This window comes from Eptatretus burgeri, chromosome 3, assembly GCF_056783735.1.
Source record: "Eptatretus burgeri isolate ZD-2024b chromosome 3, Ebu_testis_v1, whole genome shotgun sequence".
NCBI classification, from domain to species: domain Eukaryota; kingdom Metazoa; phylum Chordata; class Myxini; order Myxiniformes; family Myxinidae; genus Eptatretus; species Eptatretus burgeri.
This window is the reverse complement of record NC_140963.1, coordinates 75031158-75055410: the sequence shown is the minus strand read 5'-3', so window position 1 is coordinate 75055410 and position 24253 is coordinate 75031158. Positions and strand designations below refer to the sequence as shown.

The following is a 24253-nucleotide window of genomic DNA, read 5'->3' as shown; positions in this document are numbered from 1 at the left end:
GAAGGACTCATGAATCAAGCCACGTACAAGGTTGTCCTGGAAGAACACTTGCTTCCTTCTGCTCTGACAATGTTCCCCAACTCTGATGATTGGTTTTTCCAGCAGGACAATGCTCCATGCCACACAGCCAGGTCAATCAAGGTGTGGATGGAGGACCATCAGATCAAGACCCTGTCATGGCCAGCCCAATCTCCCGACCTGAACCCCATTGAAAACCTCTGGAATGTGATCAAGAGGAAGATGTATGGTCACAAGCCATCAAACAAAGCCGAGCTGCTTGGATTTTTGTGCCAGGAGTAGCATAAAGTCACCCAACAGCAATGTGAAAGACTGGTGGAGAGCATGCCAAGACGCATGAAAGCTGTGATTGAAAATCAGGGTTATTCCACAAAATATTGATTTCTGAACTCTTCCTAAGTAAAAACATTAGTATTGTGTTGTTTAAAAATGAATATGAACTTGTTTTGTTTGTAATATTTGAGGTCTGAAAACACTGAATCTTTGTTGTTATTTTGACCAGTTGTCATTTTCTGCAAATAAATACTCTGACAATATTTTTATTCAGAATTTGGGAGAAATGTTGTCTGTCAGTAGTTTATAGAATAAAACAAAAATGTTCATTTTACTCAAACACATACCGATAAATCGTAAAACCAGAAAAACTGATAATTTTGCAGTGGTCTCTTAATTTTTTTCCAGAGCTGTATGTATATATATATATATATATATATATATATATATATATATATATATATATATATATATATATATATATATATATATATATAGATATATAGATATATAGATATATATATATATAGATATATAGATATATAGATATATAGATATATATATATATATATATATATATATATATATATATATATATATATATATATATATATATATATATATATATATATATATATATATATATATATATAATTTTTTTTTTTTTTTAAACCAAACTTGGTAGGGCCTACATGTATGTACTGTGATGCAAATACAAAAAGCTAATATTTTGGGATCATAGGTCAAAGGTAATGTGACATGTAGCTGTAAGTAGCAGATTTTTGTTACCATGATAACTTGTGAACCGCTGAAGGGATTTTGACCAAACTGCAAACCTATGGACTATAACAAGATGAACTGATTAAATTTTGGATTCAAAAGGTCAAGTGCCCTTTAATTATAAATCTGTTACTGCAATAACTTATGAACCACTCAAGAGATTTCAATCAAACTTGAAACACCGATGAACTGCAATGCAAAGATGAAGTGATTTAATTTTAGATTTGGATAGGTCAAAGGTCGAAGGTCATGTGCCCTTTGGAAATCATTTTGCAGACCATAACTTGAGTTTGAAGCTTCTGATGATGTCTCCAAGGGGAGTGGACACTTTTCCAACGAAGATATTCTAGTTTTGTATTTTTATTTAATTTTCTGAAATTTGTAGAATAAGTTTTTCACTTGAAAGTTGTGGGTTATGATGTATAAATAAAGGAAAAAGTCTGATTTAATTTGTATTAAATCAGACTTTTCCTTTATTATTATATATATATATATATATATATATATATATATATATATATATATATACATATATATATATATATATATATGTATATATATATATATTTATATATGTATATATATATGTATATGTATAATGTATATATATATATATATATATATATATATATATATATATATATATATATATATATATACACACATATATCAGAAGATGAGGTTGATGTTAGTTGGAGTTATACATCGTTGAAAAAAAGGGCACATCCAACTAATAAATAGGAAGGAGATATATCTTGTCAGTCAAGTAATAAACAAGCCAGAGCATATCCAGTCTCAGATGACATTTCATCCACTTCCCAACATACTTACTCAGGGCAATAGACGTACATACATACAGTATCTCACAAAAGTGAGTGCACCCTTTCCAAAAATGTACATGTTTTGTTGCAACTTTTTACTTAGATGTATTATCAACACAAGATTCATAGAAATGATAGAGTAGACATTCTGTTATACATGTACAAGTCCAAAACATTTATTCTGTGGAAACAATGTTGCAAACTGGGCATATCTGTGAAAAAGGGGGGAGGGGGGCAACAAAAGTGAGTACACCCTATGTACTTTCTCACATTGAAGCGTTATTGTTTTCAGTATTTTGTATGTCCACCATTGTTTTTGAGCACAGCAGCTATTCTACTCGGTATGGAGTTGGCCAGTGTTCCACATGTCTTTGCTGGGATCCTGTTCCACTCTGCAATGACTTCTCGAAGTTGTGTGATGTTGGACACCTTTCGTCCCTCAACCTTACATTTCAGGATGCCCCACAGGTGTTCTATTGGGTTTAGATCAGGTGACATGCTTGGCCGCTCCAACACATTGACCTTCGACTTCTTCAGAAAGGCAGTTGTCTGCTTGGAACGATGCTTCCGATCATTTTTGTGCTGAAATATAGCTCCTCCACCAAGTTTTTGCAGGGAGGGTAACATCTCCTTCAGGATGTCACAGTACATTGTAGAATCCATGTTTCCCTCGATGAACTTGAGCTCTCCAGTACCGGCAGCACTCATGCATCCCCAAACCATGACACCACCACCACCATGCTTGACAGTAGGGATAACGCACTTGTCTTGGTACTGTTCCCCAGGTCGCCGGCAGACACGCTGCACTCCATCAGATCCAAACAAATTGATCTTCGTTTCATCAGACCAGAGGACATGTTGCCAGTAGTCCAGGGGCTTGGATTGGTGTGCTTCAGCAAACTGTTTGTGAGCTTTATTGTGGCTCTGCTTCAGGAGAGGCTTACGCCTTGGACGCCGCCCGTGCAACCCGATACGATGGAGTGTGCAACGGATGGTTTGTGCACTAACAGACTGGCCAGAAGCTGTAGAAATCTCTTCAGCAATTTTGGCGGCACTTTGTCATCTGTCTTGGAGGACTAGATTCTGAACTTGGTGAACAGTACATTCAGTCATCTTTGCTGGTCTGCTCTGGCGAGCGCAACTCATTGTTGTACGCTTCTTGGAGAACCTCTGGATATCCTTGGCCATCTTTATGTTGGGCAACGATTCGATCTTTGACATTTTCGAGAGCTCTTAACCATGCGGAGCCATGCTGCTTTCTCAATGGCGATTGGTACAGTATTTCCTCTGCAATTATTTCTTCAGCAAGCTGATAGACAATTACTGCATCGAGTACATGTCTTCACTTTTCACATACCAGGGAGTTTGTAGCTCGATGGACATTGTGTGTATTGTTTGGGGCATATTTGTACCTTTCACACTCTTTGACTTAAATATGCAGAAAATGATGAAATGGAAGCTGTTGTACCATGCTTGACTTGCTTCTTGTGCAGACAATAGCAGAGGTGTACTCACTTTTGTTGCCTCCTCTTTCAGAAATATTAATAAGATGCCACATTGTTTTTTATGGAATGGCGGATTTGTGCCTGCATACATATTGCAGAATGTCGACTCTGTCATCAACTCTAAGCTTTTGCTTCCAACACAGCTGCTTAAAAAGTTACACTGAATTATTTACATATTTGTGAGATACATACATACATACTTGATTTGATTGAAGACTTTGGTATGACTCGGCCAGGGTTTGAACCAAAAACCTCCCATACTCGAAGCGGACCCTCTAATCATGACACCACCGAGTCTGGTTATTGATGCATGATTGGTCTTTTGCCTTATTATAGCACAGTCAGGAGGATACAGTTTTGTGGTTGGGAAGAAAGATCATTAAAATTCATTATCCAACCTTCGTCCACATCATGACGTCACCATCATGATCTGCTATACGGCGACCCCTGGAGGGCATCTCACAGCATGAGTCAAGCATTATGGGCAAGGGTTCATTATGCCACAAGCAGAGAAAATAGCATAGCTGCAGACATGTTTCACCCTTATTAAAGCTCATCAGTACAGCATTGTGCTTCAAATTGTCTGATGTGGCTTAGCGATGGGAAAAATCCTTTCGGACTTATTGATGGGAAAACACGATTGTTTTGGCTAACTATACACAGTTAGGGGTGGGGGTGCGAGTGATCTGTCCCAACAGGTTAAGAATGTAATGTTTTCTTACTTTTAACACTGCATTTCAACCTTCATATAGGGAGTGAAGAGCATGCATACTTCCTGATCCTGCACACAAACTTTTTGAATGTGCAATTGCCTGACTGCCTCTCCAGGTCTGCTTGTGTGGACCACAGACAGGATGGTGTGTGAAAACACATTCTTTTGATCAGAAGTCATGTGGCTTGCCTGTGTGGCACATGGTTCCTCGTTCCAAAAAATTGAAGCAGTTTATCTCTCTTGGAGTTACTTATATAGTAAATCAGAAGTATGTATAATGAGAATGTTAGTACGTCTATAAACTGTACAAATAGATGGTGAGTGCGTCTATAAAATACATACTACAAAACAAGTCTGGGTGAAGGTCTGCAATCTTTGATTGCTCGTTGTAGTTTGTTTTTTTGGTTTTGTTTTTGCAAATGACATGGTCCAAAAATAATTATATCACAGGTTATAAAATGCAAACAAGTAAATTATTTTGAACTGATATTGACAACAGCAGTAGTACAAAGCATTCTTCAAAAAATAACTAAAAGTGTTGCTGCCATGGATGCAAATGTAGAAATTTCAATGTGAAGAAGGAAAGGGTGAATTTACTGTTGACCCTCTTATGGTCGTGCATATTATTGTTTCATCAACCTCTTTCCCAACCCTTCAGGCTCATTTTAACCCTTCAATTGCCCCAATCACAGCTAAGTTACTGTCTCATCCCCCCCCCCCCCCCCACAGGGCTTCTTTCGACGCACGATTCAAAAGAACCTGCACCCGTCGTATGCATGCAAGTACGATCACAGCTGTTCTGTGGACAAGGTTACACGCAATCAGTGTCAAGAGTGCCGTTTCAAGAAGTGCATGGCTGTTGGCATGGCCAAAGACCGTAAGAAGGGCCACTGGACCTCATACACCACAAATTTTGGACACTGCACTATGCTTGTAACCACACTCATACGTATTATGGCTCACAAAAATTGTTTTGCAGCTTTTTATTGGACAAAAATTACCGTACGAAAATAACATTAGTAAACGAATGAGTCCTGGTAATCTTATTTGCAGGCAACTCTTCTGTAATTGTTTAAAAAGCAGAGATTTAAGGCTTGCTACTGATCAGCCTTGGGAAAATAACAGCACTCGATATTTGTATTGCTGGTTTTGATGCCAGAGCACATCTCTGTAATCTTAATGAGAGACTTGATAGTCTTTAAAGTCTTCCAGAACAATTTGCGTTTCCTCCAAAGAACCCTGAGCTGACTGCAAGTTCTTATTAGTTTCAAAATCTAAAATCTCACTTCTCTGACATCAGATTTATGAATAATAAATTGTTCTCAAAAACTGTGGAACCCATAACGACACTTGGTGGAGCACATACCTCTGCCAGGCTGAACAGTTTACGTTTTGTATCCCCTGATGGGCTGGATCTACATACAGACCTCAACCAAAAATCTCATCAGCTTGTCCCTGTCACCTACTCAACACATCCACCAAGTTTTGTCATAACCCATCCACAACATTTTGAAATATCGTGCAACATATATTTTTGGCCTTTTCTTTCAATGGTGAAGAATCACTTAAACAATTTTATTATCTGGATCCCAATCCAGATCCTCACTAAAATCTAATCAATTTGTCCTTGTCGCACACCCAATCTTGTCTGCCAAGTTTTGTTGGAATCCATCAACAATGTTTTGACATATCATGCTATACGTCATGTTTAGTCCTCATATATTTTTGGCCTTTTCTCTCAATGGTGAAGAATCACTTAAACAATTTTAGTATCTGGATCCCAATCCAGATCCTCACTAAAATCTAATCAATTTGTCCTTGTCACACACCCAATCCTGTCTGCCAAGTTTTGTCTGAATCCATCAACAATGTTTTGAAATATCATGCTATATGTCATGTGTAGTCCCATCTCTCCATGGTGAAGAATCCTATTATATTAAATGAGGCAATTCTCTGTATTGCCTGTCTGAAAATTGCCTAAATTCGTCTGAAAATCATAGAAAAAAAAATAGCTGGGACAATCTCCACCAAATTTTACATACATATTGGTAGTATCCAGGGTCAAGTCATGGGCACAAATAGAAAAAAAATTCCCTCTCCCCTCCTGCTGGGAGAGGGGGGGGGGAGGACGACTTACGGGTTTTGCCTGGACACATGCCACAATGCAAGTGATTTACTGACCCCTGCTGCCGACAGGGGGTATTATTAGCCAAAGCATAAAATATATTTGCCCCACTTCCGCCACTATCCTCACCACCAACCTCCCACAGGCTGCTCCAGAAGGGAGTGGGTGTTTCTCGTCACTTCAAAAATTAAGAAATTCTCGTATCCGGATCCGGATCTTCACCAAAATTGAATCAATTCTTCCTTCTCACACACCCAACCTCTCCAAAAAAAATCTTATCTGAATCCTTCCACAACTATTTGAGATATCATGCACACAGACAGACAAACAAACAGACATAAAGGGGTGAAAACATAATCTCCCTCACCTTCGGTGGCGGAGTTAACAATGCTCGATTGGAAAAAGTATTTATTAATGAAATGTAATTCATGAAATGTGTCGAACTTGTGTTTAGAAACAGCTACTCTTCCCCACAATAGTATTCATGTATTAACCCCATCTTTCCCCCTTCGCTGTATTCTTCAACATTTCCCTGTTGTATGATCTGTCCATATTTAAATTTACATCCGCCGCAGCAATCCACATCACAGCTCAACAATGCAGCATAACTGGGCCAAAGATTGCGACATGCTGGGGACCTGACTATATATGGACCTCTGGCACACTCAAGGCCAACAGACTCTTCGGGTTCGGAATTTTCCAGGCTTACCCGTCAATCAGTGCAGCCTATCAATCATTGCCTGACAGGTGGCATTGGCCAATTAGCACGTGCCGTGGGTGGTTTGATGCACCCTTTGGGACATGATATTAGGCATAAACTGCGTTGGTGTAGGGTTCTCTTGATTGTTCATGCAGTCAGCTCTTCCTTCTGCACCCCTGCGACTCATGGTTAGTTGCTCGTCCCTGTTGCTTCTCCATACCTGCACGCTTTGAAATGCTTCCACCGCCTGCTGTTCCTATGCTTTGTGGTTCATGGCGGGCTGCAATGTGGGTGGACCAGCTCACAAGGCTCCGCAAGGAAAGCATGCAAGGACTAGCAGGGACAGCCCGGACTGATCCGCTGCGCATGTGGAGAAAAGACCCATGATGTATGTCCGAGCATCACTCATGGAGCAGGTTACCCTTTCTCTCCGTATCATCTACTTCTCTCTCCACCCAAGTGATTGGTAATGTCCCATTCGTTGAAGCCAATGTGGATCCAATATCCAATGGTACACTGGTTTTATTTAGTATGTATTTATTTGTTACAGTCTCTATAAATGTAAAGGAGTGTGAATGGTGTGAAGTGCATGTGTGATGTGAGTGAAGAGGGAGTAAAAAAACCCTCTTCCCCTAGTGGGATGAATTCACATTTTAGAGATAAGCGGGATTCAGTTGTTTTGGAACATTGAAGCTGCGACGGTGCTGGTGCTGGTGGAAATGAAAGAAATTGTCAAATTGGCTTCAATTGTTTAGTTAAGAGCTTCAATTGTGTGGGAGTTTGGCCTGAGTGTGAGGCAGAATTTGTTGAGGATGCATCCCGGGCCTTGGGGGTCTTGAGCGGTCGCATTATGCCTAAAAGGCATGGTTGTTTCTAAGTTTTGTTTTGTTAGGCCCGCCCACCTGGTAAAGGATCGGAGGCAGTGAGTGCCAGAGAGCACATGGGAAGTGGTGCCAGTGAGGGTCCTCACGATTTGGATGGAGTGTCGTGGCCTTAAGAGCTCTGGGTGCTGCATTGTGGATTAGGCAGGGAACCTGCGGAGGGGGCCACACTGCCCAGCCACGAGATTGTTTGTGCTGGAGCACAATAAAGCAAAATTGAGGGTGAGGCCCAAATTTAAGAGTGGCATAAGCTTGTGGAGCAGCAGGTAAAATTAGTGATTAGACCACAACCGATGAGGGTTGAAAAGTAAGAAGGAATAAAATGCTTTTGAAAATACGAGGTTGGAATAGAAATTCATCCCCTCCACACCATTCAATGTCTGCAGCCACTGGAAAGAAGAGGAGGAGGAGGTCAATGACATTTTGCAGGGATCCATTAAATCTCAAATTGTTAGTTCAAGGAAAGTAAATCCCCTTCGGGCCCACTCCACCAGCAAGCCAGGTGAGGTCAACTCCAGCCTTTTAGTCCCTGAATATACACGTGCTTCTTCCCAGGAGGGGAGTACATGTATTTAGGAGATAGAGCTTAAAGAGGTTAGTGGGGAAGGTTAGAATTAGACTAGGATGATCTTTGGGTGAAGCCAGCCATCCTGCCTACTGTCGCATGAATGACAACACCTGCCTTCCTTCTGTCAACTACCTGCCTACCTATATTTCTACCTGCCTGACATGATGAATGCTGTGAGCAATTACTATTCTGGCCAAATGTGCCAAGGAACAATGAATTGGGGGGCTGGTGGGATGGGTGCGAACTTAAACAAAGAAATGTGATGCCCCTCCTTGGAGGCACTGCCTCATTGTAAATATTTGTTCTTGAATATTTTTGGGATGGAGTATAAGTGTTGTGCATAGTGTGAGGATAGATAGGAAAGCTTATTGACACTTAGACACTTAATGACACAAAAATTAACTTTTTGATGCAATGCATTAGGTGAGACGAGGAGAGGAGTTGTGTGTTTGGACGCCGTTCCTTCCACAGACTCGGGACCAGTCTTTCAGAGAAAGGGGGGCAGTGTTACGGATCTTCCATATGTGGTAAAATGGGGGATAGATTTGAATAGTCATTTCAGCGTACATGTTAAAATAAGTGTGATGTGATTCCTGTAATGAATGAAATGTGTCAAGCACATGCACATCTTTAGAAAGATGTAGTCTTCCCCGCCCAAGTGTCCATGTCTAAGCCCCGTCTTTCTCCCTTCCCTACCTTCTTCAACTTTTCCCCATTGTACGATCTCTCTATATGTAAAATTCCATCCCTCGCAGCTATCCGCACCATGGCTCAACAACGTAGCATAACTGGGCTGAAGATTGTGACATGCTGGAGACGTAACCATATATGGACATCTGGCATGCTCAAGACCAGCGGACACCAGAGGTATGGAATTTCACGGACATGCCCGCCAATCAGCGCAGCACATTAATCATCGCCTGGCAGTCTGCATCAGCCAATGGATACATGCCACAGGCAGTTCAATACACCCCCTGGGACATTACTAAAGGCTTATTCCTCATTGGTGTGCGGTTCGATTGGTTGTTCGTGCAGTCAACTCTTGCTTCGAGGTTGATGCTGCTTGTGGTTGGTTGCTTGTGTAAAGGGGTCTACAGGGTCTTTGGGTTCTCAAGAGCCTTAAAGGGTGTTAGAATTATAAAGGGACTTAGGGGTCTTGAAAGGTCTCCAGGGTCTTAAATGGTCTTAAGGTTATAAACGGTCTAAAGGGTCTTTGGGTTCTAAAGCTGCAAAGGGGTTTCAGGGGTCTTAAAGGGTCTTAAGAGTTTTAGGGATCTTTCGGGTCTTGGTGGTCTTAATGGGCCTTAGGGTTGTAAAGGGTCTTGGGGTTCTTAAGGGCCTTACTAAAGGCTTATTCCTCATAATGTAATTAATACACAAACTGTACTCACATTCTGTGTGGACAGACAAACAAACAGATAGCAAACAAACAGACCCAAATACAATACCCTCTCCTTTGGCGAGGGGTACAACAACACTAATGATAATAGCATAATATTGTTATGGTATCGGCAGACGTCCCGCGCTCATGAGGTGCGTACTTGGACCCGCCGCCACGACCGACCCGAGTCTGCCGGCCATGGATAGTTCTGCGGCCCGAGGGGTTGTTAAGCAACCACGGATGCCGGTTGGGATAATTATGTGTCTAACAGGGTTCTTTCACATCTTACTTCATAGAACATGTGGGTGACCTAATTACCTCAACTCAGGTTCACTCCCTCAATCCGCACCCGTGAACTTATTTCGGCCAAGTGGAACTGTGAGTGCACCATTGGCTAATCAGCGGAGTCCATCAGTGGGGGAAAAAAACTTCCCGTCTATCGATGATGAGCACGCTATGTCAGATCACTGAAAGAAAGGACACAAATGAGGCAGATTTGAAAAATAAGTTTATTTATTTCCACACACTAATAAGCATTCATCAAACAGGTTTTTACAAGCAAGCACAGCCATCTTTATTTACCCAGGCAGGTAATCAACAAGAAATTAATCAATCAGGCAAGCAGAGACATGGAAGGGCAGACTTACCCCAAACACGTAATCTCATTGTATCGCTCATATGTACAGACTTACTTAGACAACAGACAGGTGCCATCTTTAATTCCAGGAATAAGTAGACGAGAAGAAATGATAAAGAAGTCGAGCAGAGTGTGGGTACAACTTCTCCATAATCGATGCAACCCCGTGGGATTGCGTCAGGCCAAATATTGTGAGGGGGGAGTGATGGGGGATGAGGAGTTGGGTGGTGGAGTGTCCGTGTTGTGTTGAAAGCGTGTGGTGTGAGTGTATACGTAGCTGAGAGACACCCCAGAGACTGCATCGTGCCCTTGGCTCATGCACCGCTCACCTCTGGGCCCAGCACAACTCGCTCCTGCACCTCATATCCCAGCACACTTGGGTTCAGCACGACCCGCACTCTGGCAGACAATCTCCCGGACAGGCAGTCTGAGATATACTCGTGCCCCTGGTGCATCAACAAACAGTCCCTGGGGCATTGACTGCAGCCGCAAAGCCGAGTCCTCGCCTTTTATAAGCGCGGCACTGGGCGTGGCTTCGAGGGAGCAGACTTCATGCGAGCACCTTTCCCATTGGTGCGCGTCCGAGGAGGGGGGGCGCAGCAATCAGGCTGTGGGAAAATCCCCGCGTCATGATGTTCAGATGGTGACACGAGCCCCCGTCCCACCCCTTTTGCACCCATCAGCAAGGGAGTGTCCCCGCTCCCTCCCTCACATTCAAACATTCCTTTGTACTGCGCTTGTGTTTAAGAAGCATTGTTCTGCCTGACTAACGTAAGAGTGCAGGGAAGGAAGAATGTGGGAAGGTAATTTGGTACCAGTCTGGAGGATGATTGTCTATGGTGATGGATGGATGAGCAGATGGTTGGTAGTGAATCCTTACTATTATTAATGGGCAGGTACTTGTGTGTTTGTTTGCTTGTTTGTGGGTTTCTTTGTTTGCCACACTACCTCCTACAGTTCTGGGCCAATTACATCCAGACTTGCTACAGGGGATCAGCATGACCCCAATTAATGCATAGGGGTGTTTTTAACTTTGGCAATCGTCTCGTGGGGGGGGGAGGGGGGACACAAATTCTCAATGTAAATGTGTATTGTGTAATGCGCCTCCATGTGGGGGAGGTTATTACAAGCCTCCACCATTTACAGTACAGTATTCCTGTCCCATGTTTTCCAGTGCAGTGAGATGTTTTCAATAGTAAGCAGGAGATGTGTTTTTGCTTCATGCACGCGACCCGGGTTTTTTGAATTTTTTTTTGCTGATACAGAGTTGTCAGTTGCCGATACACTGCCTAAATAAAGATATGCGTCAGAAGAACGGGTTGAATGCTTGGAACAAGATCGCCCATAGGGAGGGTACTCTGCTCGTAATAAAAGAATGAATGGATCTAGTGGTGAGGGAGATGGATACAGATGGACCGAGGGATGAAAGCAAACCGAGTAAAGTGGTCGCTGCGTCTACTTTCCGCCGGTACTCCAGGGCCCTCCCTCTGGCCATCTCCCAGGCAGATGCCTGGCCCATCCCCATCTCCTTGAGATGCCGATCAAGCTGCTGCAACCACGAGGCACATGGTTGGCCCATTGGCCTCCTTCACTCACGAGACTCCCTCGCTGAGAGATTCTGGTGAGCAGGATCAGCGTCAGGAAAATGAGCCACATGTCCATAGAGCCGCAGCTGACGCTCATGGACTATGAAGATAACAAATCTCATGTGAGTCTCTCTCAACAACCGCTCGTTGGACACAAAGTCTGACCAGTGATAGCCAAGGATTCTCCGAAGAGACCTGGTACCAAATTAATTAATTCTCCGTCTCACATCCCTGGTCAGAATCCAAGTCTCACATCCATATAGCAAGTCTGGAAGCACCAAGGTCCTGAAGACTCGGACTTTCATCCTCCCGCACAGATACCGGCAGTGCTACACCCCATGATCCAGTGAATCCATAACTCCCCAGGCCCAACCCAGACATCTGTTGACCTCAGGCTCACAGCCAGCAGAGACATGAATATCACTGCCAAGGTAAGTGAATCTCTCCACAACCTCAACATCCTCACCACAAACACACACAGACGGGACAGCAGCATCCAAGATGTCATTGAAAGCCTGGGTCTTAGTTTTGACCCAGGAAACCCGTAATTCCAGCGGCTCCGACTCCTCATTCAGCACCTCGAGGGCCCCCAAAAGGGAATCTAAAGTCTCCGCAAAGATGACTGCATCATCTGCGAAATCAAGGTCAGAGATCTTGACATTCCCAAATGATGCACCGCGGCTTGATCTCTCCAACATCCTCCCCAGACTCCAGTCCAGACAAGTGCTGAAAATGAGGGGCCAGTACACACCCCTGACGAACTCCAGTAACAACTGGAAATAAGTCGAAGATGGTATCACCACATCTCACAGCGCTTTCAGTACCAGAGTATCGTTCAGACATCAGATCGATCAGTTTTTGGTGGCACCCCATGAAGACCAAGAATCCACCAGAAGGCATCCCGATTCACGGAATCAAACGCTTTACAAAGATCAACATAGGCTGCAAACAGCCCCTGCCGAAGCTCTCCTCTGCGTTCGGTGAGGACCCGAAGAGCAAGGATATGGTCATTCGTTGACCTCTTCGGTGTAAAGCCTGACTGCTGGACGCTGGTGCTCAGGCAGATGTTGGCGAACCCAATCAAGAATTATCCGAGCAAAGACCTTGCCCGGCACTAAGAGCAGCGTCACCCCTCGGTAGTTGTTACAGTCTTGGCGATCACCCTTCCCTTTTCAGAGAGGGATAACAAGGCCCCTCTTCCAGTCAGTTGGGATGATGCCTGTGTTCCAGGCAGAGCACAGAACTGCATGTAATGACACAAGTGCAGCATTTTCATCAGCATTGAGAAGTTCAGCATGAATGCCACAGATCCCTGGAGTTTTGCCCCGTTTCAACCGGTTCACCACAGCCTGTGTTTCCACAAACGAAGGTGGATCACAGTTGATTGGAGGCTCAGCAATAGAATAGTAACGCCCCTGACATCCAACTCAACAGCTGGTGGGTCAGCTTGGTACAGCCACTCAAAGTAACCGGCCCAGCGGGCCTTCATTTCAGACTCCTCTCTCAAGAGCCTACCACCCTCCACTTTAACTGCAATACATCAAGGGATGGGCTTGGATGAACGCAATGCACAAATTCCCCTGTAAGCAGGACGAGAATCACTTGACCACAGGTGATGCTCTACCCCCTCACAGATTCCTCGCACATTTTTCTTGTCCACCCTTAGCGCATGTTCGGTTTTATGCCTCAGCTCCCTGAACAGCTCAGCTCTGCCATTCATCCTGGCCCTGTGACTCTTTTCAATGGTATCCAGTGTCCCTTGAGAGACAAAATTCTTCTTCACCCGACTTTGAGTTGTAAGACATCGACCGGCAACATCAAGGACGGTGGTCTTGAAGGCACTCCACAACTATTCAGGATCTCCCAAAGTACCCAGACCCCCAAATCTCCACTCAACTTGTTCACAAACTCCTCAGCTACCCTCTCATCCTTAAGCTTGCCAACATCCAGGCTGGGATAGTACCATTCTCCTGGATTTAAGGTGCAACTTAAGAGTTTCTACAAGTCAGTGGTCAGTATTGAGGAACTGATCACTTCGGTAGACCCTGCAGTTCTGGGTCATCCTCCAGCGGCCATCATCGAGCACATGGTCAATCTCCTTTGCCACACCGCCAGCGTTGGAATACCAAGTCCAGCGATGAGCTTGTGGGCGATGAAACCATGAACCAGCCAGCCTAATTCCATGACTTTTTGCAAAGTCAAGGAACTTAGTGCTATTCAGGTTCACAGTTCCTGACTCATGGGGACAAACACACATCTCATAACCATCCTTATCAGTTCCAGTCAGGTCAGGTCAGGTATGGGAGCATGTGCCAGAACAGCACGTCGCTGCGTCCACTTTCCACTGGTACTCCAGGGGCCTCCATCTGGCCATCCCCCAGGCAGATGCCAGGCCCATCCCCATCTCCTTGAGATGATGGTCAACCTGCTGCAACCATGAGGCACGTGGTCGGCCCACTGGCCTCCTCCACTCATGAGACTCCCTCGCTGAGAGAATCTGGTGAGCAGGATCAGCGTCAGGAAAATGAGCCACATGTCCATACAGCTGCAGCTGACGCTCACGGACTATGCAGGTAACAAATCTCATCCGAGTCTCTCTCAGCAACCGCTCGTTGGACACAAAATCCGACCAGCGATAGCCAAGGATTCTCCGAAGAGACCTGGTACCAAAGGAATTAAGTCTCCGTCTCAGATCCTTGGTCAAAGTCCAAGTCTCGCACCCATAGAGCAAGGCTGGAAGTACCAAGGACCTGAAGACTCGGACTTTCGTCCTCCCGCACAGGTACCGGCAGCGCCACACCCCATGATCCAGTGAATCCATGACTCCCCAGGCCTGACCCAGACGTCTATTGACCTCCGGCTCACAACCTGCGGAGACATGAATATCACTGCCAAGGTAAGTGAATCTATCCACGACCTCAACATCCTCACCACAAACAGACACAGACAGGACAGCAGCATCCAAGATGTCACCGAAAGCCTGGATCTTAGTTTTGACCCAAGAAATCCGTAATCCCAACGGCTCCGACTCCTCATTCAGCACCTCGAGGGCCCCCAAAAGGATGTCTAAAGTCTCCGCACAGATGACTGCATCATCTGCAAAATCAAGGTCCGAGATCTTGACATTGCCAAACGATGCACCGCAACTTGATCTCTCCGACATCCTCCCAAAAATCCAGTCCATACAAGTGCTGAAAAGTGTGGGGGCAAGTACACATCCCTGACGAACTCCAGTAACAACTGGAAATAAGTCAGAGATGGTACCACCACACTTCACAGCACTCTCAGTACCAGAGTAGAGTTCAGACATCAGATCGATCAGTTTTGGTGGCACCCCAAGAAGACCAAGAATCCTCCAGAGGACATCCCGATTCACTGAATCGAACGCTTTACAGAGATCAACATAGGCTGCAAGCAGCCCCTGCCGAAACTCTCGTCTGCGTTCGGTGAGGACACGAAGTGCAAGGACATGGTCAATCGTTGACCTCTTTGGTGTAAAGCCTGACTGCTCTGGACGCTGGTGCTCAAGCAGATGGTGGCGAACCCTATCAAGAATTATCCGAGCAAAGACCTTGCCCGGCACTGAGAGCAGCGTCACCCCTCGGTAGTTGTTGCAGTCTTGGCGATCACCCTTCCCTTTCCAGAGAGGGACAACAAGGCCCCTCTTCCAGTCAGTTGGGATGATGCCTGTGTTCCAGGCAGAGCACAAAACTGCATGCAACGACACGAGTGCAGCATTTCCACCAGCCTTGAGAAGTTCAGCATGGATGCCACAGATCCCTGGAGCTTTGCCCCGTTTCAACTGGTTCACCGCAGCCCGTGTTTCCACAAGCAATGGTGGACCACAGTTGATTCGAGGGTCAGCAACAGGGATTGTAACACCCTTGACGTCCAACTCGACAGCTGGGGGATCAGCCTGGTACAACCGCTCAAAGTAACCGGCCCAGCGGGCCTTCACTTCAGACTCCTCTGTCAAGAGCCTACCACTCTCTGCTCAAACTGCAGTGCTCCGAGGGATGGGCTTGGATGAACGTAATGCGCGAATTCCCCTGTAAGCGGGACGAGAATCACCTGTCCACAGGTGATGCTCAACCCCCTCACAGATTCCTTGCACATGGGCCTCCTTGTCCACCCTCAGTGCACGTACAGTTTTACGCCTCAGCTCCCTGAACAGCTCAGCTCTGCCATTCAGCCTGGCCCTGCGACTCTGGTCAATGGTATCCAGTGTCCCTTGAGAGACAAAATTCTTCTTTGCCCTGCGGTCAACTCCAAGGCATCCACCAGCAACATCAAGGACGGTGGTCTTGAAGGTGCTCCACAACTCTTCAGGACCCCCCAAAGCACCCAGACCCCCCAAGTGTCCACTCAGCCTGTTCGCAAACTCCTCAGCTACTCTCTCATCCCTGAGCTTGGCAACATCCAGCCTAGGCTGGGATGGTACCATTCTCCAGGATTTAAGGTGCAGCTTTAGAGTTGCTACAACAAGCCTGTGGTCAGTATTGAGGAACTGAGCACTCCGGTAGACCCTGCAGTTCTGGATCATCCTCCAACGACCGTCAATGAGGACATGGTCAATCTCCTTTGCCACACCGCCAGCGTTGGAATACCAAGTCCAGCGATGAGCTTGTGGGCGCTGAAACCATGAACCAGCCACCCTAAGTCCATGAATTCTTGCAAAGTCAAGGAACTTAGTGCTATTCTGGTTCATAGTTCCTGACCCATGGGGACCAACACACACCTCATAACCATCCCTATCAGTTCCAGTCGATGCATTGAAATCCCCCAAGACTAGAAGTGTATCTCGTCTGGGGCACTGACCAACCACAGACTCGAGTGTGGCGTAGAATGTGTCCTTCACGGTGAGATCACTCGCCTCAGTCGGAGCATAAATAGAGACCAGGGAAATGACACCGAAGGAGTGGCGAATCCTTAATCTCATAATACGCTCGTTGACCGGTGTTACCTCAATTATCATTGGGGTCAGCTTATTGGACACAGCTACAGCAACTCCTTGGGTATGGTAACCATCAGAGCGACCAGACCAATAGTAGGTGTAACCACCCACCATTATCTCGCGGCAATCCGGTCTCCGAACCTCAGAGAGAGCTGCAATACCGATATCCAAACGCTTGAGCTCAGATGTTAACAGAGACAGGTGATCATCCTCTCCTTGGGATGGGACATTCCAGGCACCCACCCAAAGGGACCGCCTCAGGTTAACCCAAGGAGACCGCCGTCTGGTGGACGACAGCTCAGCACCACTCCGACACACTCTCCCACAATCTGACCCGGGAAGGTTACCTCATGGTTTCCCTCCTATCATCAAAGATTTGGGGTCCTGAAGGCTTTGCCCCAATCCCATCATCCAGTGAGCTGCCCGGAGAAGGTACGCTGCACAGGAGGTACTCCCACGGAGTGGGTTTTCAGATTTTTTCATGCTTCGAGAATGTTTTACAGAATTGAGGGTTTTCCGGTGGCCGGAGTGCGAATCCCGCCACGATCCTCCAAATAAGAAGTAACTCAACTGCAGGAGGACGTCCGCAGACACAGTTGGGCACTATATATGGATGGCCGTTGGCTCACATGGAGCTCCTCCGCCCTTTGACAGGTTTTGTTTTTAATCCTGCTGGGTGTCCATATCCAAACACCCTCCTCACCAGGAAACCTGGTGGGGGAGACGGTTTAGTCGCCGACAAACCCGACCATGGAACAGGTTAGTACAGGTTTACATGATACTTGTAGCAAGTCACAGATCTGATGTTGCCTGACCTCACAATAAACTGAATCGTGCCACGAATATGGCGACAGCGCAGTCACTGATGATTTGACATCGGAAACCTATACTATGTCGATAAACACATCGGTTTCCTCCCCTGGGCTGTCGCTGATGATTCGCCAATAAGCGATGAAACCAGTCTGGCAGCGAGGGGCTTTGCAGCATTGGGATTCTCATGTGTGTACTACTTGTGAATGTCTTTATAGCTGTGGAGGAACTCTGGGAAGGGTTTGATACAGCATAGCGCTTACCTTGTGTAGGCCTTCTCGGTTGCTTTACGCAGCAGTTTTGGTGAGAGGAGCATGGGAGGTGTTAATTTATTTATATATTCCTGCCATCTGGGTGTAGTTGATTTGGTGAGAGCTGATTGGCTATCCCACTCCATTCACAGGTGAGAGATCTGGGTGGGTCTTTCTGTTCATATATATATATATATTTATATATATTTTTTTCATTTTTCTTTTCTACACCAGATGTTCATGATAATTATAAACTCTGCTGCAAATAGAGATGTACTAAGTTAAGGCTTATAACTTACTCCATCCTTTAATGACTGCACACCATCAAATTCACAAATTTTAATCAGTACGTGATGATAAAGATAGCTTACAGTTCAATTCTGTAAGTGGCATAACTCAGGCAGACCTTTATCATAGTACGTGTCCTGGTTTCTGGATTGCACACATTTTTGGACATCTGGCAATGCAGATGGGAACTTGGCAGCCCTGTCATCTGCTTTATATGACTCGTTTATGCAGGAAGAATAATGCTGTCTGTGCACATAAAAATAGATAATTCAATGGGAGTTCCATTATCTCACCCCATTCTTTTTCATCATCCTGCCAGTGGTTCTGGACGAACAGAAGCGGCAGGCCAAACGACATCTTATTGCTGAAAATCGTGAACGTCGTAAACGTCACGAACTGCAGCGTGACGTGGAAGCTCCAACAGAACCATCGGCTGAAGAGTGGCAGCTGATTGCCTTGGCGACGGCAGCGCACCGTGCCACCAATGCCCAGGGCAGCCAGTGGAAGCAACGCCGACGTTTTCTGGTGAGTATGATCTCGAGCACTACACGGATCAAAGCATTATATGGTACCTTGTTCTCTATAGCGGTTTATATCTTCATCTGCGTCTCCAAAAGATCACTGAAATATGTTTTTGGTCTGGATGGTTATTCTCTATATTGTAGGATTATAATTCGATGGTGTGTGTGTGTGTGTGTGTGTGTGTGTGTGTGTGTGTGTGTGTGTGTGTGTGTGTGTGTGTGTGTGTGTGTGTGTGTGTGTGTGTGTATAAGTTGTTTTTGGCTGCCATCTCCACACATTGGTGGGTTTCAGGAGATGGAATGGAGACTCACCAGGTCTCAAAGTATCCACCTCCGTGAGTTAATCTGCAAAGTCTTCAAAGTTGTGTGTGTGCGTGTGTGTGTGTGTGTGTTTTTTCATCACATGATTTGTATTGTGTGCACTTTGTATTATTTGAGTACATTCCATTTGTATTATAAACTCAGGTTTTTCTGAGGATTTATTGATGAGGTGCTGAGACCAGTGAAGAGGTTGTCCATATATTATTTAATGAGAAAATACCACCCTGCTTCACTGATGGGAAAACGAAGGGGGAGGGGGGGGGGGAGAAAAAACAGGAGGAATAGACAGAGACACAGAGAGACAGAGACAGAGACAAAGAGACACAGAGACACAGAGAGACAGATAGATTGGGTGCACATTCCATCATAGCCAACAAAGGCAAGAAAGTTGTTTTTTAAATGTATTTCTTTATTTAAGCTCTGAAATGTGCTTTGAGTTGTCGTTCTTGCTTTGCTACTCACATTGCTTGTCTCTGATTCTGTGAACAAGTCTTTTTCATGTTAATAAGAACAGTTTTTGATTAACAATAACATAGTGATCATTTTTTAAACTTGAATTTCTCATGCCCTCTTTTGTTGAAGGGGAGTTGTTGGAGGGGGAGTGAGGATGAGGGGGGGGCAGCATTACAAGTATTGTGAGAGGGTAGAGGATGCAGTTGTGTCTAAAATTTCCAGAAATCGCATTACATAATATCTGGACAGCACCCAATACCATTGTGGTTGATTATTATTGACGGTTCAGAATTAAGAACATTTACTCACTCTATATTTTATTGAACAAGTATATAGCGCAGTTCAAATATGTGTTGTTTTTAAAACATCATGCTTTCATTATAATAAATGATTGACAGACATGTTTGAGTTACAGGTCCAGGGAGTTGCTTTTTTTTCATACTGCTAAGCCCAGAGGCCACCCAAGGAACAGGTTTGCTCACATGGCATTTACTTTTCACTCTGACCCAGCTGGATCGCAGTCTTGGCTTGGAGTTGTTATATGTCGCCCATCCCCTTGAATAAGCTAGTTGGAAATAGCCACATAAATCAGTGAGATAAATTATATTTATCGTCGTTCATTGACTGAAAAACAAACAAGCATGGGAGTACCGGCAGAGTTTAACAATTCAACCATGGTTTTCTGGAAGATTTTATTTGGCCTTCTCTTTGGCTGTCCATCCTTTTCTTCATCACCAAGTTTACAATCCCATTGTTTAAATATGCTGCCTGCCTTGAAAAGTAGACCCCCTTTTGATCAAGGAAGAGTGCATTTTTTAGTCTTGTACTCATTACTGTTACAAAAACCTGAAAAAATATTTATTTATTACCCCAAACCTCTTCCAGTGAAAATATATCTCACAAATTAGCTGAAAATTATCCCACAAATATTTTATGTACTGAGATTGTAGGACATTTTCTCTTTTTTACTTTGATACAGATGAATCAAAACAGTTGACTTTATACAATCAGCATTCTCTGATGACTATCAACATACACTCTATCCTACCAAATGGCATGGGGTGCCCTTTCACAGTTATGAGGATCGCAAACATGTGTATCTGCTTTTCAAGGCAATGAAACTTATCAACAAAGACTGTTGAAGTCATTCGAGAACAATCTCATTACTCAGTTTCAGTACAGTGTATCCCAGATGAAGGAATTAAAAGATTTCCAATGAGGAATGATAATTAGCTGAGAGAATAGGTCTCTCTCCATCAAGACTATTTCAACCATCCTTGCTGTTCCAAAATTAGCTGATGAGAATGTTATCATTGAGTGGAAGACTCAAGGCAACACCAACCTGGTCCATATCAATGTCAGACCAATGAAAATCTTCTCAGAGGGGAAGAGAACCCTCCAATGAATTGTTAAACAAAAGAGATGCAACATTTTCCTTGGTCAAACCTCCACGATATGACAATACAAATGAGTTAGCGGGATCATTCCAATGTCAGGCAAGCCTTGCATTCTGTGGAATACCAAGAAAGAGCAGCTGCATGTAAGTGTTTCAGCATTGTAGTAATTGCTGGTGTCATATGGCATGGTGCAATGAATAAGCATCCTTCAACCTCGAAATGTAGAAACAAGTTTTGTTGAGTGATTAGTTATGTCAGGGTCTGTTGTAAATGTTTAAATGTAATTGGAGGGGTTTCACAATACAGTTACAAAAAATGGGGTCTGCATTTTTTGAAAAGTCTAGATAATCCCCCCTCACATCTATCAAAAAGTAATACTGATGATATTCATTCATTTAACAGGTTGGTGAAGGCTTTTGACAGCTTGTAGACCTTCTAAGATTTTCGATCACAACTCTTTCGTTAAGTTGGGTTTTAATTTTTTGCAAAGAAAGACTCCTGGAAGTGGCTTTATTGTCCTTTTAGGCCTTTAGGGTGATACCACATCTTATGATATGTTGATAGATTCACCACCGCATTTTCTGTATTCATTTCTAGAATTCCAACAAAATTTAAGGTCCATTCTGAGAATGACCGTTTCTTGTAATCCCCTACATATGGTCTCCATAAATGTATTGGTTTTTATGGCCCTTTTGTTTTTTCCACAAAAACTGCAATATCTGAGATAACGAAGTGTCTTTCATGTCACAATCTTATATTAACTTCATCAACATTTGTGTACAACTTCTAATATTGACATGCATTTACTTTGTCTTGCTGTTTAACAAGCTGAAGCTCGATTTTCTGGTGTTGTGCATGAAAATGCTGTGTTGGCTCGAGGGAGCACTCAAAATATCATTGGTATAACCATGTTGTTTACATAAAATGTCCAAACATTGCAGAGTATACCTTCCTGGCCCTTATTAAAACTCAAGTGCACTGCAGAGCATGAGGGACATATTAAAGAAACAGCACAAAACGACATTCAAATTATCATGTCGAATGACACGGATTCATCTTATTTCATCGAGTCGATCAATTTAGCTGCAGTCTACAACTAGAAGGGCACTTGGTGGAACGCATACCTCCACCGCGTAATGTCTGATCCACAAGAACATATCGGTCCCATTACTTTTTAAAAATATCATGCTATTCAGAACTAAATCGTTTTTGGCCCTATCTCTCAGTGGTGAAGAATCCCTTTACAAATTAAATAATTATCGTATCCAGATCCGGATGCAGCTTTACTTCCTTAATATCGAATCAATTCTTCCTTGTCACACTCCCAACCGGTCCACCAAGTTTTGTCCGAATCCGTCCACAACTTTTTGCGATTTTGTGCGATATATTAGTTTAGCCCGATCTCTCAATGGTGAAGAAACACTTAAAAAATTAGAGTAGTCAGATCCGGATCTGGATATTCTCCAAAATCGAATCAGTTCGTCCTTGTCACACACCGAACCTGTCCACAAAATTTCATTCGGACCCATTGACCACTTTTTGAGATATCCTCCACACAAACAAACAAACAAGAAGACATTGTGCCGAGCACGATACTTGTAAAATCCAGAAAATAAATTTGACCTCAAAAATCAATTGGTAGTTGAATTCAATGACCAAATATGCAAATCCTCTTCAAATTTCAATTCAATAGGATGAAAATTGAGGATTTTAAAAATACCACCTTAGTTGTTGACCTTTTGGTCCATGTTAACCTCAAAAATAATTGTCTATTTGAAGTCAGTGACCTGAAATATAAATCCTCTTCAAATTTCAATTCAATAGGATGAAAATTGAGGATTTTAGAAATGCCACCACCTTAGTTGTTGACCTTTTGGTTGATATTGTCTGCAAAAATAATTGGGTGGTTGAATTTAGTGACCTGAAATATAAATCCTCTTCAAATTTCAAGTCAATCGGATGAAAATTGAGGATTTTATAAGTTTTACATAAGTTGTTGACCTTTGGCCTATGTTGACATTTTGGTCTATCTTGACCTCAAAAATAATTGGCTGGTTGAATTCAATAAGGTGATATGAAAATCCTTTCCAAATTTCTCATGAATCAGATGAAAATTGAGGATTTTAGTAATTTGAAAAGTGTGCTGGCCTTTTGCCTATGTTGACCTTTTGACCTCAAAAACAATAGGCTTCTCACTTATGACAAACTCTACCGCGTGGCGAAGTTTCGTGAAAGCATCGGTTTAAAATTGTGTCCTGTCAGTGACAGACAGACAGAATAACAAAATCGACTAACTAATATACTTGAAAAATCTTCGATTTCGCAAGTAACAAACAGACAGAAAGGGGTGAAAACATAACCTCCTTCACATTCGGTGGCGGAGGTAATAATGTGATGTTGCTGAAACTAGCAGCGTCAACGCGAGATGTGAAGACTCCTTACCAGCTTAGATTATAAGGATGAAAATGGCGATGATTAGAGAGGGTTATGCACCAATTAGTTGGAGAGAAACAGCACTTTGCCTATTCAAAACACAGGAGCATGAATTAAACACTAGGGAATGGATGGATACATGATAAATCAGACAGAAAACAAAATTCCTTGACATTGTGGTTACAATTGAAATAACGAAATGGACCTGAGCTGGACATGTCGCAATAGGAAAAGACAACAAGAATTACAAAGTGGCAACCTTGAGAGAACCTTTGAAGAAACAGAGTTCAACCAAAGATTAGATGGTGAGATGAGATTGCAAAGAACGATCAAATAGCATTGAGTAAAACAGAATGAACTACGTTGAGGGAGGCTTCATCTTAAAGTTGACTAAATAAGCTGACCAGGTCAAGTGAAGTTGTGGATATGTATGATGAATCCCTGGACATACTGTATGTCGAACATTTCCAGGAATTTATGAACATATTCCGAATGAAGTTGTGAATAAAGCCTAATGAAGACAAAGGGGACAATTATTTAATATGTACGTATGGATAGAGGAGTGGGGGAGAGAGGGGAAGTGTGTTCTAAAGGTGGAAAAATAAATTGAGAAAAATGTGGGAGGAGTTGGAAGAGCTGGGAAAAGGTTGGAAGGGGGATCATGGTGAGAAGTGGTGTAAACAGATATGGAAGACAGCAGAAGGAGGGACATAAAATGTTGCCATGTTTATGTACATAACATGCTGTATATGTCGCCCCTAACAAAAAAGCGAATGGACGTAAACCAATGCTAAGAGTGAACGAAACGAATGTACCTGCTCTGTGTTAAATATGTTGA

At 43.6% G+C, this 24253-nt stretch overlaps 1 protein-coding gene across 2 annotated transcripts in view; it reads left to right on the top strand.

The window, feature by feature from the left end:
* THRA (thyroid hormone receptor alpha) overlaps positions 1-24253 on the top strand; it is a 246977-nt gene that overhangs the window by 178338 nt on the left and 44386 nt on the right. For both annotated transcript variants that reach the window (XM_085874009.1, XM_085874010.1), the window contains 2 exons: positions 4839-4986; positions 18610-18815. In XM_085874009.1, coding sequence (XP_085730135.1) covers positions 4839-4986; positions 18610-18815 — 354 coding nt within the window. The remainder of the gene's footprint in view (positions 1-4838; positions 4987-18609; positions 18816-24253) is intronic.